Source organism: Balaenoptera borealis, assembly GCF_965194805.1.
Source record: "Balaenoptera borealis genome assembly, chromosome: 8".
NCBI classification, from domain to species: Eukaryota; Metazoa; Chordata; class Mammalia; order Artiodactyla; family Balaenopteridae; genus Balaenoptera; species Balaenoptera borealis.
Window position 1 is genome coordinate 75,942,718 of NC_138865.1, and position 15,936 is coordinate 75,958,653.

Below are 15,936 nucleotides of genomic sequence, written 5' to 3' on the forward strand. Positions count from 1 at the left end.
ACATCCATTACAAGTCCCAAGGTTATGAAATTCAGCTTACATTCACTTGTTAAGGGTTTGAAAGGGTCTAGAAGAAATAAGACAGTAGACCTAATAAAATTAAATATCCACTACCTTTATACTGTATTAATCTCAACCCACCGCCACCCACCCCTTATTTTGTTTTATTTCCTCAGGGAAGCAAAAAAATTTGTGAGTGAAAATGAAGGGGCTCTTGGGAAAGGAAAAGGAAAACGGTGGTTTGCATTTAAGATGATGATGGCCAAGGTAAGTATTTTCTTAGCTCAGTTTGGTTGATGCCATTTATGCTCAGTGGAAGCCGTGTTGCCCCCGAGGGGTGGTAAAATTGGTTCTGTTTTGAGTGAAAAAAATGTTATACGTTATGTCTATACATAGGTACATATACAGTAGATAAAGAGTATTCTGCGTTACTGAAATTAGGAGAAAGGGATGATTCAGAAAAAAAATTGTCCTAAAAGGCTCTTTAAAGGAGTTAAAATGAAAATAAGTCGATAAACATTGATTTATGGCAAAAGACTGACTTGTGTGCTTTTATCACTTCCAAATGTAAAAGGTTGAGCCCCTTTCATTTTCATTCCCTGGGAGTTAAGGGGTTCTGGGTCAAGGTTTCTTTCTCAAAATGTCTACAAGTTACACGGCCATATAGCTCTTCTCTACCGTGAACATCAACTGAAGATTGGATAGAAAATAAGAAAAAACAAATGATATGCCAATATAAATATAGATCTTTGGAAAAGATAGAAAAGAAACTAACATTTATTTAGCACTTACTATGTGCCAAGCACTGAATTAAATCCTTCTATAAAAATCGAATCTTTATATAAAAATCTTTCCATATTTAATTCTCACAGCAAAGTAGGTATGTAGGTATTATTATCTCCTCTTTACAAATGTTCTACCACCTGAGGCTAAATATATTCCCATAAAGATGGGAGTTTTGTGACTAAAGTTCATATATCTTAAACATGAAATATATAAATAGATCTGTAATATATATTTATACGTCATATATATCATAGATTAGTTTTGTCTGTTTTTACAATTTAAATAAATGGAATCATATAGCATTTATGCTTTTGTTTCTGGCTTCTTTGATGCAATGTTATTTTCATGAGATATGTTCATGTCATGGGAGTTATAGTTCATTTTTATTTATGTGTTGTATCCCATCATATGAAGATGCTGTCATTTATTTATCCATTCTGTTATAGATGAATATTTGGGTTGTTTCTGGTCTAGGTAATCTTTCAAACTCCAGACTTGTCTCAAGTCTTATTTAGGCTCCCCATGTCTGTCTAGCTGACCCATTATCCCAGCATAATCTGTACATGTGCAAAGTTATCTGCCCCATTCTCATTCTTCTTCTTGGTGGTCCTCTTGATCATGGGTAACCCAACATTGTTGGGTAAAATGGAAGGAAGATCTTTTATAAAAACTAATTTATGATTCTTTTTCTTCTTCCTTTTCCTATAACACCATGCCTTTCCATTTAGCTGACTGTTCTACCTCTACCAGAATGAAAAGTCATAGCACTTACCATCCTGTATAGAAATTACCTGTTTATGTACAGTGTACTTGATCCAGAAGCCCTTCAAGGCAGGAACTATATCTTATTTATATTTCTTTAATTTCTTCATGCAGTGAATATTTAATTAAACACACACCATTTGCTGATCACCTTATTAGGTGCTAACTCAGTCCCTGCTCTCTTATTGTGTGGTAGCATAAACAGATATTTCTCAGTGGTCAGCATATTTTCTGTAAAACAGAGAGTTAGTAAACATTTTTTAATTAACTTGATCCAGGGGTAGGTGGGGAACAGGGAGGCAAGTGAAACTAGCATCTTCCCTTATTACAAAAAGCAATATGTGATGCCAGAGCGATCTGTCCAAGCTCATTGTCATGAGATATTTTGGGATGAGTGTGGTAGATAAGCATCTTAACAAACAAGCAGTTGGGTTTTACTGTTGTACTTGGCTTTCTTTTCAGAAATGGGCAAAATTTCTCCGTGATTTTGAGAACTTCAAAGCTGCTTGTGTCCCCTGGGAAAATAAAATCAAGGCAATTGAAAGTAAGTGCTCATTCGATCTCATTAGATGGGGAATGCTCTCCTAGATAAATGTCTCATAAGCTAATCAGATGCCTTTCTCAGTTTCTGAATTATTGGAAAGATTAAAAACAAGAAAACAAACAAATAAAGACATTTTCATGTCCTCTTTGCTCACTGTGAAGATTTGCTAGCACTTACCAATCATAGCACTGGAGACCCCATTCTCCCTTCCTGCATTAGACCAAAATATTTTTTTGACCTTGTTTTTTCTTCTACACATGGAAGTCAGTATAGTGCACAATGACACTGAATCATCATTGGGAAGGCAGAGATTTTATTTTGGCAATGAACATGACATTGAAAATAGATACTCACTTTAAATATTATAAATTAACTATATTTCAATTAAAAAACTCATATACAAATATCAAAACAACAGAAAATATATATTCACTTGGATGTTAGACAGTAATCAAAATGAACAATGTCTAAAAACAGTGAAGAAATCTTAAAGTATCATTTTCAAACCTCTGAAGTAGAATAAGCAATAATCATCCAGGAACTCGCTATATGAATATCATATTGTGCCTTCATTTTGTACAATATTCATAGTGTACAGAGAAGGCAGGAGAATGTACTCAATCAAAAACCTATTTAGTATAGTGCTCTAGGCTTAGAATAAGGCAAATAAAAATTTTACAATATTGTAAATATGATAGTATGTCATTTCTAAAATAATAAAGAATATAAGGAAAAGGGGATAACATTTAAAATAATTTTGAGCATAATCTTGCCATATTCTGGTTTGTAATAGTTTTGACTAGGATCTGATTTTCCTCCATGCCCCTCCAGATAGCAGGGCAGATTTTCCTGCTGGCTAAATGTTGCGTTGCCTAATTAAAATGGAGGCTCCATAGGGAGATAACACAGTTGATGGATATTTCACTGACAAGATTGGGCACGTTTTAGGAGTGACTATCCCTCAGTCCTCTGTCTCTCATTATCAAATGGCAATGAATTAAAATACATCAGCTCATTAATTGAACTTCCTCACACATATTCCTGTGCCATCCCTTTCTTGTCTTATTTTCCTCCTCAACACTTATCACTATCTAAAATACTATATTACTATATCTCAATTAAACTAAATTTAAAAATAAATTACTAAATAAATAATAAATAAAATAAATTAAAAATACAGTAATTTCATTTCATTTTGTGTTCATTTCTTCCAATAGACATGAAGGCAGAGATTTTGTTTTGCTCTTTCCCGGATCCCTAGACCTAGAACTTGCTTGGCCCTAATGAATATGTGTTGAATAAAATTAAACAGAAGACATTTTCCAAACGTCTACCATTCTAGGAAATGGAAAAAAGAAATTTAGACACATCAAAAAAAGAACAGTCATCATGAAATTCTTAAGTTTTAACTGTGCAGCTAAAATATGGTACCTTGAGAGGCATTGTGAAACAGAAGGCCCTTTAGAACATTAAGATCCTGATACAATGTGTGTTGAAAGAACTCTGGATTTTTTTCTTGCTTTGCTACAGATTTGCTGTTTGACTCTGAGCCAGCCATTTAATACCTCTGAGCCTCAGTCTACTCATTTATGAAATGATAAGGATGAATCTTGATCAGTTATGAGATGTATCCCAAGAAATTTGTAATTAATGATAGCTAAAATATATATAATTTGCAAATCATTTATTTTTAAAGGACACTAGAGCAGGTTCCAGTCTATCTCAATAGCAATGTCATGCTAACTTGTGTTGCAATAGCCTATCTTGAGTGGGATAGAAACAAATGGAATTATTTTTATTGCCAGAAATTGCACATAGGAATGAGTTACACATATGACCATAATTTATCATGTGTGTCACAGTGGGAGAAACATATTGAGAGCTACTCAATAATACCTTCAGTTATCTTCCCTCCTCCCCTCTTCCCTCAGAAATTTGGAGCAATCAACCTGGACAGTTCAAGCAAATGTGGATTATTTTCCACATTTATTTTTTGATTAGGTTGTCCTGATTTTTTTCACTTTTCGCGTTGCTTTTTGCCTCACTGTGGAGAATTGACACTTATTTTCCATTCTATCAACAATCATCATAACAACCATTTATTGAGTGCCACTCAGAAACCCTACAAACATTATTTCATTTAATCTTTAACATGCCGGCATTGTGCATATTAGCTTTCTGTTTTAGAGTTGTGGTCAATAACTGTCCCAGAATAAGTTAGTAGAGGAGCCAAGATAAAAGGTGAAGTCTGTCTGGGCCCAAAGCTTGCCATTTTCTCAGTGTAGTGTACTGATTTTTACTCTGAAGTAGATTTTATAAACTTTTTCATTTGCACCGGGTCCTAGAGAAGATTAGACCAGGACAATGACATGATAAGTAATTTCAGATTTCCTTGATAGTTATCCTATTTGGGGAACTATTTCCCACTTTCTCATGTATTTATTTTTTAATGAGTTATTTATTTAATTATATATTTCGTAGTCTAAAAAATATGTAATGTATTAAGCTCTTAATGATAATCATAAGTGCACTGTATACTTTTGGATATTGCATTAGTGAAAAGTATGAAACCTATCTAAGAGTAGATTAGCAGAGTCTTTGGGTTGGACTAACCATCTCATAGAAAGTACCTTACCACAGATAGGAAAAGCGTGTGTCTGTGGTGGTCTTTCAAGCTGAACTGAATGAAAGGTGGAAAGAAATGGGACATGCAATCAGTTTATGAAAGGTTGAGGTCTTCTTGCCCCTTTCTGGCTCTATAGTTTGGGCAATCCTTTTATATTTAGGGCTCTCTATTTCCACATTTGGCTTTTCCGCAAAATTTAGTTACAATCAGTTTGAGATGTCCATGTAAGCGTGTGAAGTTCTTTGCTTTATACTCTTGAGTTATAAGTTATTGAAACAGTTAAATGGAAAATAGACTTATACTAAGAGAGGACTGAATAATTTACCTTCTCTGCAAATTTTTTTTCAGAAAAAAGTAGATTAAGCATGTACCCTATTCATAATATCTATACTTTATATTATAAAACTAATATAAATGCTTTTCTCTTAAAGAAATGGCCATTTAATCTTATAAAAGTTTCAGAAATGTTATTATATTCCTTTTAAAGGTCAGAATCATCTAACGTAATATCTCATTTAATCTTCTGAATAAGCTTGATGTGATTGATTAATTGATTGAGCAAATACTCACTTACTGAGTGCCTACCATTTATTAGGCATGTTTCTCGGCACTGGGGATGCAATACTGACAAAGACAGGCAAGGGTCGATATTACATTCAAATGTGTTGATATGTGCGTGCATGGGTGGAGAGACAATTCATAAAACACAAGCAAATAAATAATGAAGATGATTATGGACTGTGGTAAGTGGCAGAGAGAAGCACTCTCTTCGTGCTCCCCTCCCAAAAGTCTTTCTAATCCGCCATGCTCTCACTCACTGCTCCATCGCTAAATAAATACTAACCAAATATTTTCTAAATTTGGTTTTGAAGGAGTCCCAAATTACCAGCCTTCATTAAGTTTCCACAAAGCTCTGTCCCGTACTTGGCAGAATCACAAGAGGAACTCAAGTCAAGTCTAAAACTCATGCTGTTTCCATTTTGATTCCAGTAGGACCTGGATCCCTATACTAGTGTGGACCAGGTACTCACCTGATGACTCCCAACTTTTTTTCGTATAAAAAATAGCTTTGATAATTCTTGTCATGGAGGAATTCTGTGAAGTTCTACATCACATGGTGATGCTGTGGGGTTTTACTATCATGCCAGCCGTGTAAAAGGGCCCTGCCTAAAACCACATGGTTACCTGCAGAGATGCACCTTATTAACCACATCGCACTGCATATTTTGCTAAAGAAGCTGTGCATTTGTGCTCCCTGGAGTACAAGTATAATATATACCTACTGTGACTCCAACATTACTGTTAAAACCATGGATTAAATCATTAAATGTCTTTCAAGCTGGAGATTACAAGTCTTTCTAAGAATCAAAATCTGCTTCTTCCTAATAGTAAACTACAGCATCAAAGGTGTGATAGACCTCTTCTTTTTCTAGACCAGAAGTAGCTTTAGACAGACAACCTTAAGCACAGAGTTTAAACTGCATGCTTTCCTGCTGGCCTAAAGGCACCAGAAAATATAAATTAAATTTGCCACATTTAATTCCCTATCCCTAGACCAGTTTGAAAGAAACTGTGCTTTGAATCCTAGCCTAACAAGATGGTATTTATATTGTACTTTACAGCAGGTGATTTAACTGGTCTTTTCCCATTTAGAAATGTTCATATTTATCTGCTTGTCTTATTACCCATATGTTCAAGAGGAAATTATACATGATGACAGACTACAAATTACTCTGCCTTAATAATAAATAACCAGAGGGAGAGATGAAACTTTAACATTAATTTAAAGGAAACACAGAAAATTCAGGAATAAGAATATTGCATAAGCTTTAGGCCTCACTTTAATAAATACCAAAGACTGTTTTCATATATTAATAGTTTACTAAGGAAATAGCATTTATTAGATAGATTAAAGAGAAAAGGAATTGGTCATTTATGGGCACAATCCAAATTTGTGAATTTGACCAGCCTTAGCTGATTGATGGATATTATCTGTATCTATTCTTTCACACACACATTCATTGCCTATTTATTCTATATAGCATAGTTTTTTTTAAAAAAATGAATTGAACTATGATTATACTTGAGGAGCAATAGAGCACTGTGGATAAGAGAAATCGAGATTTGGAGTCAGACACCTATAGATCAAAACTATCTGATTTAGAACTCTGGCTCCATCATTTACTATCTACGTAACTATCAATACATATGTAACCCTGGCTCCATCATTTACCAGGTATGTAACCTATGGAATTTAGTCTCTGTAACATGGGAGTACAATAGATTCCCCTGGCAGGGATTTGATGATGATTAAATGAATTAATTAATATGCAGAGATCAAATAGGTATCTGGAACAAAGATTCATTAAATTTTAGCTATTATTATTATTAATCAAGTCTTGGATCAGTCAACTGCTGTGTTTAAGCTTTTGATTCCCCATCCATACAGTAGGACTAATAATTCTTAACCTTATCAGGTTGTCGAGGTAGTAAAACGAGTTGATGCTGGTAATGTTCTTAGTATATGTAATTGACCATCAAAATATGTTAGCTACTATTATTATTATTCCTCATTATTGTTCTTTACAAGAATAAATCAGTTTTATTTGAGAGACTAAGCACTGTTCTTTTTAATTATGCTCTTTTAGGTACACTATAGAAAGGTTTCCTTTTTTAGGAAATGCCTTTTCCAGTCAACAAACTCTAGGAGGATGGAACTGCTAGGATAAATGCACATGAAGAGGGAAAATGTCTTCTTTTTCATTTTTGTGTTGAGAAAGGGAAAGGGCATATGGAGCTTTGATGTCAACTGGTTGATTTGTTTTCTCTCCTTTATGATCTTTGATCTTTGTTTGTTTTGTTACTGTTCTTTCCCCTTCTGCCACTGGTAGGTGTCATGCAGAAGGAACATTGTCTTCTGGATACTTTGGTCTCTTTGACCTGTGTCTAGGTCTTTCCTACAATCACTCTGGTTTTAATGAAATCTGTTTTCTTGCAATTCATTTTCCTTATACCTAGGATTTTGTAAAGAAAAGCCTTAGCTGTCACTTCTCTACTTCTGAATAAAATTGTTGTGAAGCCACTGTTAAGTCTAAAAACTGGAGTTTGGAAGCTTTGAGTCTAAACTTCTTTACCCATTATGAATATGGATTATACATAGGGTAGGGGGTACTTTCTGAAACATTTTTTTTTTTAGTGGAGTATAGTTGCTTTACAATGTTGTGTTAGTTTCTGCTGTACAGCAAAGTGAATCAGCTGTACGTATACATATATCCCCTCCTTTTTGGATTTCTACAGAGTGAAGTAAGTCAGAAAGAGAAAAACAAATATTGTATATTACCGCATATATGTGGAATCTAGAAAAATGATACAGATGAACCTATTTGCAAAGCAGAAATAGGGACACAGACGTAGAGAACAAACATATGGACACCAAGGGGGGGAAAGAGGGTGGGATGAATTGGGATATTGGGACTGACATATATACACTACTATGTATAAAATAGATAACTAATGAGAACATACTGTATAGCACAGGGAACTCTACTCAATGCTCTGTGGTGACCTAAATGGGAAGGAAATCCAAAAAAGAGGGGATATATGTATACGTATAGCTGAAACATTTTAATTTGCTTCTCTTTTTTGCTTTTAGGTATATTTATACTCTACCCTCATTTGCCAGGGGTTGTGTATGGGGGACTGGGAAAGGGTGGGCCATGGTGCTAGTTAGAAGAGCAAAAGTGTAAAAAGCCAGTAAGGAAGGAAGGAAAGAAGGAAGGAGGGAGGGAGGGAGGGAAGGGTGGGTCAGTATCCTGTGCTCGGAACTGTGTACCAGAGGGTTTCACGTGTGTTTCCAGGGAAAAGCTTGCCCTGGATACCTAAAGATGAATGTTGTTAATGAACAACTGGAATGACTAACAAGCTGGAAGTCCACTGCCTTCAATAAAACATGACGAGTGAACCTGGCTGAGGCAGCCCTCTGGTAGTTGATACCAGAGAACATAGATAAGGGCCATGAAATGATATGAAATCACTGGGAGCCAGGTGGATGATCAGATGTCCTAGGAGGGGACGATCTGCTTCAGCATTTCTGCAGACAGACCAGGGCATCTGGTTACAACACGTGGGGGGCGTGTTTTTCAATATCACACACTTTTAGAAATCTTGTAGAACTCTGAACCCCTCTACAAAGTGAAATGAATCCAAATACTCAGACTTAAAAGTAACTGATTTCTTTCAAAATGTCCAATTAGACATTGAATTCCCTTTAGGTTTCTGTAAAAACTACCCCAGTATGGGGTGGGTGGGGGTGGGTAGAGATTTCTAACTCTTACCTCTTAGTAATGGTAGCTGAGTTTTAGCTAGGTACATGATAGCACAGTTTAAAGACTATATCTCCTGGCCTCCCTTGGTAAGTTGTGGTCATGTAACACAGTTCAGTGGGATGTTAGCAGAAGTGATGTGTTCAAAGTCCAGTTTATGCCCTTAAAAGAAAGGATTTGCCTTCCACTGCTTTCCCCTCTTTCCTACTGGCTATCATATGAATATAATGGAATGAGCTGGAACAGCTATTTTAAACCACAAGATGAAAGCCGCATGTAGAGAATTTCACAGCAAGAAGACTGTAGGAGGCTGAGTCCCAGATACCATAGAGCTACCATATCAGCCGTGTCATAGCTACACTCAATCTGAAACATGAGAGAGAAGAAGCCTTCTATTTTATCTTCTTTGTGTTTTTATTTTTTATTTTTATAGTTGCATTGAGGTATAATCAACATAAAACAAATTGCACATATTTATGTATACAATTTGATAACTAGGGGCATATGTATACACACATGAAACCATACAATCAGGAAACAAAACACACACTTCCCTCACAAAAGTTTCCTTGTGCCCCTTTGTAACATATCCCTCCATGACCACCACCATCCCCAATCAACCAGCAATCTGCTTTCTGTCACTGTAGATTGCATTTTCTAGAATTTTGTACAGATATTATTATGGAGTATGCATTTTTTGCCTGGCTGTTTCATTTATAATTATTTTGAGACTTATCCATGCTTTTGCATATATCATTAGTTTGTTTTTATTAGTAGTATTCTATTGTATGTATATGCCACAATTTGCTTATCCATTATGGACTTGTGAGTTGTTTCCAGTTTAGCTTTGGGCTATTACAAACAAAACTACTATGAATATTTGTGTACAAGTCTTGGGTTAAGACATGTTTTTATTTCTCTTGCGTAAATAACTAGAAGTAGAATAGCTGGTCTACTACTATGGTATGTGTTATGTTTAACATTTTAAGACACTGCCAAACTGTTTTCCAAAGTGGTTGTCCTAATTTCCATTTCCATCAATAGTTAAAGAGAGAGTTCTAGCTGCTTCACATCCTCAGCAACATATGGTATGATCAGTCTTTATTTCAGCCATTCTAGTAGGTGTGTAGTTGATTTTCATTTTCCTGGTGACTAATGACATTGTGCATCTTTTCAGGTGCTTATTTCCCATTCATAGAACTTCTTAGGTGAAGTGTTTTTTCAAAATTTTTGCGCATTGTTTATTAGAATGTTAGTCTTCTTATTGAGTTGTAAGATTTTTTTGTATATTATAGACCCAAATACTTTGTCAGATATATGTTCACATATCTTTTCTCCCATGCTGTAACTTACCTTTTTATTTATCAGAATCTTTGGATAAGTGAAAGATATTAATTATGATAAGGTGCAATTTAAGGATTTTTAAAATTTAATAGCATGTACTTTTTGGGTCCTATTTTTAAAAAACCTTTGCCAAACCCAAGGTGACCAAGATGTTATGCTGTGTTTTCTCCTAGAGTTTTATAGTTTTAACTCTTAAATACTTAAGTCTATGACCCATTTTGAGTTAATTTTTGTAAATGGTATGAGGTAAGAGTGGAGAGTTTTCATTTATTTTTGTTTTATTTTATTTTACATATGGGTATTTAATTGTTCCAGCATCATTGTTTTTTTTGTTTTTTTTTGTTTTGTTTTTTTAATTTTATTTATTTATTTATTTATTTATGGCTGTGTTGGGTCTTCGTTTCTGTGCGAGGGCTTTCTCTAGTTGCGGCAAGTGGGGGCCACTCTTCATCGCGGTGCGCGGGCCTCTCACTGTCGCGGCCTCTCTTGTTGTGGAGCACAGGCTCCAGACGCGCAGGCTCAGCAATTGTGGCTCACGGGCCTAGTCGCTCCGCGGCATGTGGGATCTTCCCAGACCAGGGCTCGAACCCGTGTCCCCTGCATTGGCAGGCAGATTCTCAACCACTGCGCCACCAGGGAAGCCCAGCAGCATCATTGTTGAAAAGATTATTTTCACCATTGAATTGCTTTGGCACTTTGTAAAAAGAAATCAACTGATTATATATGTGTAGGGCCATTTCTGAATTCCTATTCTAGTCCATTGATCTATGTTTATCTTTATGTCAATATCATACTCTGATTACTTTAGCTTTGTGGTAAGTTTTGAAATCAGGTAGTATAAATCCTCTAATTTTGCTTGTTTTTCAAGGTGTTTCTGGCTATTCTTGACATTTTCTTACAAATTTTATGATCAGTTTATCATTTTATAGAAACTACCTTATGAAATTTTGAATGGAATTGCCTTGAATCTATAGGTAAATTTGGAAAGGATTGCCATCTTAACAATATTGAGTCTTTTGTTCTGTGAACACAGTATATCTCTCCATTTATTTAGGTCTTTTAAAATGTCTCTCAACAATGTTTTACAGTTTTCAGTGTACAAATTTTGTGCATATTTTATCAACTTTATCCCTATTTCATATTTTTGATGATATTGTAAGTTGTGTTGTCTTTTAATTTCCATTTTTGATTATTCATCGCTAGTGTACAGAAATGTTATTTATTTTCAAAATTTAACATTGTATCCCATAACCTTGCTAAACTCACTGGTTAGTTTCAGTAGCTTATTAGAAATTCTTTAGGATTTTCTACATAGACAATGAAGTCATCTATGAATAAAGAAAGTTTTATTTCTTTAAAAACAAAAACAAAAAGCTACCACAGCGTTATGAGAAATAAGTAAGTGGTACCTAAAGAGTGGGCTAAGTTCTGGAAATAGAGGTCTGACTCTCATGTGAGCTTGGCCTCATCTTAGTAAGCAGAGGCTGAAATTTGCTCCACATGAACCTCCCTCCTCCTGTAATAAATCTCCTCCATCAGTAATGCTTCAAAAGCTAGAGGCCTACAAGAAAACCAATGGTCCCCAGGAGGTGTTTTGCTAAATGAGTCAGAACAAAGGGCCTGATGCAGTGGGTAGCTGAGAATGTTCACTGATTCTTCTTGGGCAACTGAAAATGAAAACTGGGAAGACTGGGAAAACTAGCAACTTGATGTTGAATCTTAAGTGATTTTCAAAGAAACTTGGCTTTTGTTAATCTATGAGATCTCAACCTGAGACTCAAATTCCGGTTTTTTTCTTCCTCTTCCATTCTCTGATTTAAGAGAATGTTTTTGTTTTTTGACTCAGTCAATAAAAATTGCACAGATCATTTCACTTTCCCTGGGGTGAGTGCGAGCTTACAGCACATTCTTGCCTATGCCCTCCAAATTCATTCCCCAGACCCGAAGTGACTGTTTAAAGGTCAAGTTCCCCCGCCTCACCCCCACTGCTTAACACCTGTCAATGACTTCATCACATGTAACATAAAATTCTCACTTTTTACGTTTCCCTAAGAGACCCCACACACTGTGGTTTGGTTTCTTTCTTCATCCGTATCCATCACCACTTTCCTTTGTTCATTGTGCTCCAACTGGACAGCCCTTAGGTTTGTTCCTCAATTGTCCTGAGCTCTTGCTTCCCTCACGATATTTGTCCCTGCGCTTTCCTCTGCTTGAACTGCTCTTCCCCAGCTCTGGGCTTTGCTGCCTGTTCCTTCAACTTCAGATCTGTGCTCAAATGTTACCTCTCTGGTATACCTTCCTTGACAAGCCTACCTAAAGCAACTCCTCTCATAATTTTACCTTCTTCCCTCTAGGACTGATCTGGCTAAATTATTATATATACTTTTATAATAATATGATTATATGTAATATATATATTATGTATAATATATAATACATATGTCATATACGTATATAATACATACCTATATGATATATATCATACATAACATACATATATACTATGTAATACACATAATATATACATGTAATAGATGATATATAATATTACATATATCAAACATACATATAATGTGATATAATATGTATTATGATAAATGTATATTTCTTTATTTCTTTTAAAATTATTGCATATTTGTTGTTCCCACATCTCAGTAAAATGTAAGCTGCATTAGGGCAGCAACCCTGTCTCTGATATTGTGTTTCACATCTAAGATAATTCCTGACAGAAGATAAATATGTGAAGAGTAAATGGACTTCAGCGTCTATACTACCTGTGAAATGCCATTTACACAGGAGGACAGCACAGGATGGCGTATAGGATAACCGTCCATAAGAGATGTGGTAAACTTTTTTGAGAAGAACATTGTTGCTTGAGAAAAAGGAGGAAGAAGTTCAGTAACTATCAAAATAATTAGAATGCTGCTAACTACTGGCCAGGCATTGTAGTAACTGTAATAGGGAAGAACCTTTGTATTCTATTACATTAATCACTAAAGGGATGTTACCTATAAGCTTAAATTATTCATAATGGCCCATTTTTGGGAACCCTGCCTTCCAGGTAATGAGCACTAAGCCAAAATACCTTTGTTTAGCTCGTGGGAAACATCCTGACCAGGCCCACCTGTGAATGACTGCAGGAAGGGAGAAATGAACACATCCTCTTCGGAGGCTGGACGGAACCAGGAAATGTTTGGCTTTACTCCCTCCCCTTGTCGTATAAAAGAAGCCTGAATTCTAACTCAGGCAAGATGGTTCTTTGGGGCATGACTTCACCATCTTCTCGGTCTGCTGGCTTTCCGAATAAAGTCGTTATTCCTCGCCCCAACACCTCATCGCTCGATTTATTGGCCTGTCCTGCAGTGAGCGATAGGAGCTTGGACTCAGTAACATAACCACTTTATATACCTTTGCTCACTTAACTGTGTTAACTCAAAGGATAAGATGGACTCTTCAAATAGCAATCCTAGCTGCCAAGCAAAAGGCAGCTTTCTCTTGGATGGACTCTAAAGATGTAGTCATTGCGTAGAATGCCACTGTAGTCATTCTACACAGCTACATCTACTTCCATCGTGTTAACATTTTCTCCTTCTGGATAGAAAAAGAAAATGCTAGAGCCTGTAAAGAAAAGAACCCGTGTGTTGCAATGAGAAGACTTATTTTGAAAAGCACCAAGACATGGCTTTTGTCTTGTTTTGACCTTTCTTCCAAACTTTTATTTTCTTTTGAATAGGTCAGTTTGGCTCATCAGTGGCCTCATACTTCCTCTTCTTGAGATGGATGTATGGAGTAAATATGGTTCTCTTTATCCTGACATTCAGCCTTATCATGTTGCCAGAGGTAAGATTCTGACTTCCAGTTTACAAAGCATGCTGAAACAAGCTTCTTCTGCAATCACTCTACTAAAAAAAAGCTCTTTTCTTTAAGAGTAAGATAGTAAGACTATCTAGCTACCTACGCTCTTAGAGTCATAGTATTTGTAACAAGGTTAATCTTCCAAATGGTGCCCATGAGCCGCAGGTCCTAATCCTTCTCCAAAGGGTATGTGAGCCTCCTGAAATCATATATAAAATGTGTGTATTGTGTATGTTGAAATGAATATTTCTCTGTGGAAAGATTCATAGATTCTATCAGATTCCCAAGGTGGTCCCTGTGCACAAATATTAATTGCTCAAGAGGAAGACTTTGACATCTTGTGAGTTCATTTATTTTGCCAAGTTTGCTTTGAAAGAGATATTACTTAATGCAACTCAAGGCATCCAGCTTTTTCTATCTGAAGAAACACAAAGTGAGCAAATTTTTCCAGGTATAAAATAAGATACCCCCCCTCCCCGCCCCATTCCATGGGTCTCTTAAGACCAAGGTCAGTGAGGAGAGTAAAACTGATAGTGGGTCCAGATTGCAGAAGAAGACAAAGCCCTGAGCTGGGGTCGGGGGAGGGTTGGGGGGGATTCAATTAACTAAGACCAAGAAGCAACACTGAGGTTGTGGACTTACCCATAAGAAGTTAAATGACTCTGACTTCTTTGGATGCTTATCATACGGAAGTTGGGGGGCTTTATTTAACCTACAAAGGATCTTTCCAGGTACCAGTATTTCAAAGCCAATGTATTTAATACAGCATTGGCAACAGCCAAAACTAATTGTTTTGAGTGACTTTTTATCCCCATCTTTTAAAATCAAGGCCAGCTTTTATATCAAGCCTCCCCACAAGCATAATACTAATACTACTAGTGCCTTCCATGCATAATGAGTTTCAGCTTTTAACAGTGCAAAGCACTTACACTTCTTTTACTTACTGAGCTTCACAACAAATTTATAAAGTAGACTATAGAAGAGTTTTTCTTTCTCCATTTAAAAAACATGGAAACTGAATTACATAATGCTTATTGGACTTAGCTAATACCACAGGGTGAGGTTTTTTTTAAGCTGATCAGGGACGAGGACCCATGATTCTTCTTTTGTAACAAGATTTTGCACCTTATTTTGCTCGTTTTATAATCTTTGAGCTAATTCTGGGGGTTCTATGGCTATCTGGCTCGTAGAAGACAGCGGACATAGATCAGAAGTCCTCAGACTCCTAAGGTCATAAGTATAGTTCATCTCCGAAGCAGAAACTTTCAGGCAGTGCAGCCCAATGTATGTATTCATCTATTTCAAGTTAACCCCCGCTTTGTTTTTGCTCATCTCTCTGAGGAAATCCGAAACTCCATCACCAGCTACTTTGATGCTCCCCAGTGTCAGATGCAGGGTATACAGGGAGTTTTATCAGCTGCATTTACTCTTTCCCTGCCACAGCATGCTGCTTCCATGTGGAGGAAATGAAAGGTTGTTGTGAATTCATTCTAACTTTAGGAAATTGCAGATGCCTAATGTGTAGTGGAGGGAGCTAATATGCGTTCGATTAGGTGTATTCCTAGAACTAGGAAGTGTATTGGTTTTGGGTGCTTTTTACAGGTTGTGTTAGGTGTTGAGGGGTATCCTGTTTTCTGGGCATTGATTACGACTCCAGCAAATGAACAAAAGAGGTTGGGCTCCCTGCATGCTAACTT

The 15,936-nt window shown here is 36.2% G+C and overlaps 1 protein-coding gene across 24 annotated transcripts in view; it reads left to right on the forward strand.

Moving 5' to 3' along the window:
* TMC1 (transmembrane channel like 1) overlaps positions 1-15,936 on the forward strand; it is a 431,339-nt gene that overhangs the window by 307,924 nt on the left and 107,479 nt on the right. For 22 of the 24 annotated variants that reach the window (XR_014247278.1, XR_014247279.1, XR_014247280.1 and 19 more), the window contains 3 exons: positions 177-267; positions 2,011-2,092; positions 14,118-14,224. Coding sequence is in view for 20 of the 24 variants with exons in the window: in XM_082401409.1 (XP_082257535.1) it covers positions 177-267; positions 2,011-2,092; positions 14,118-14,224 (280 nt within the window). In the remaining 4 variants the exon portion in view is untranslated. The other 2 variants (XM_082401406.1, XM_082401407.1) reach the window with 2 other exon arrangements.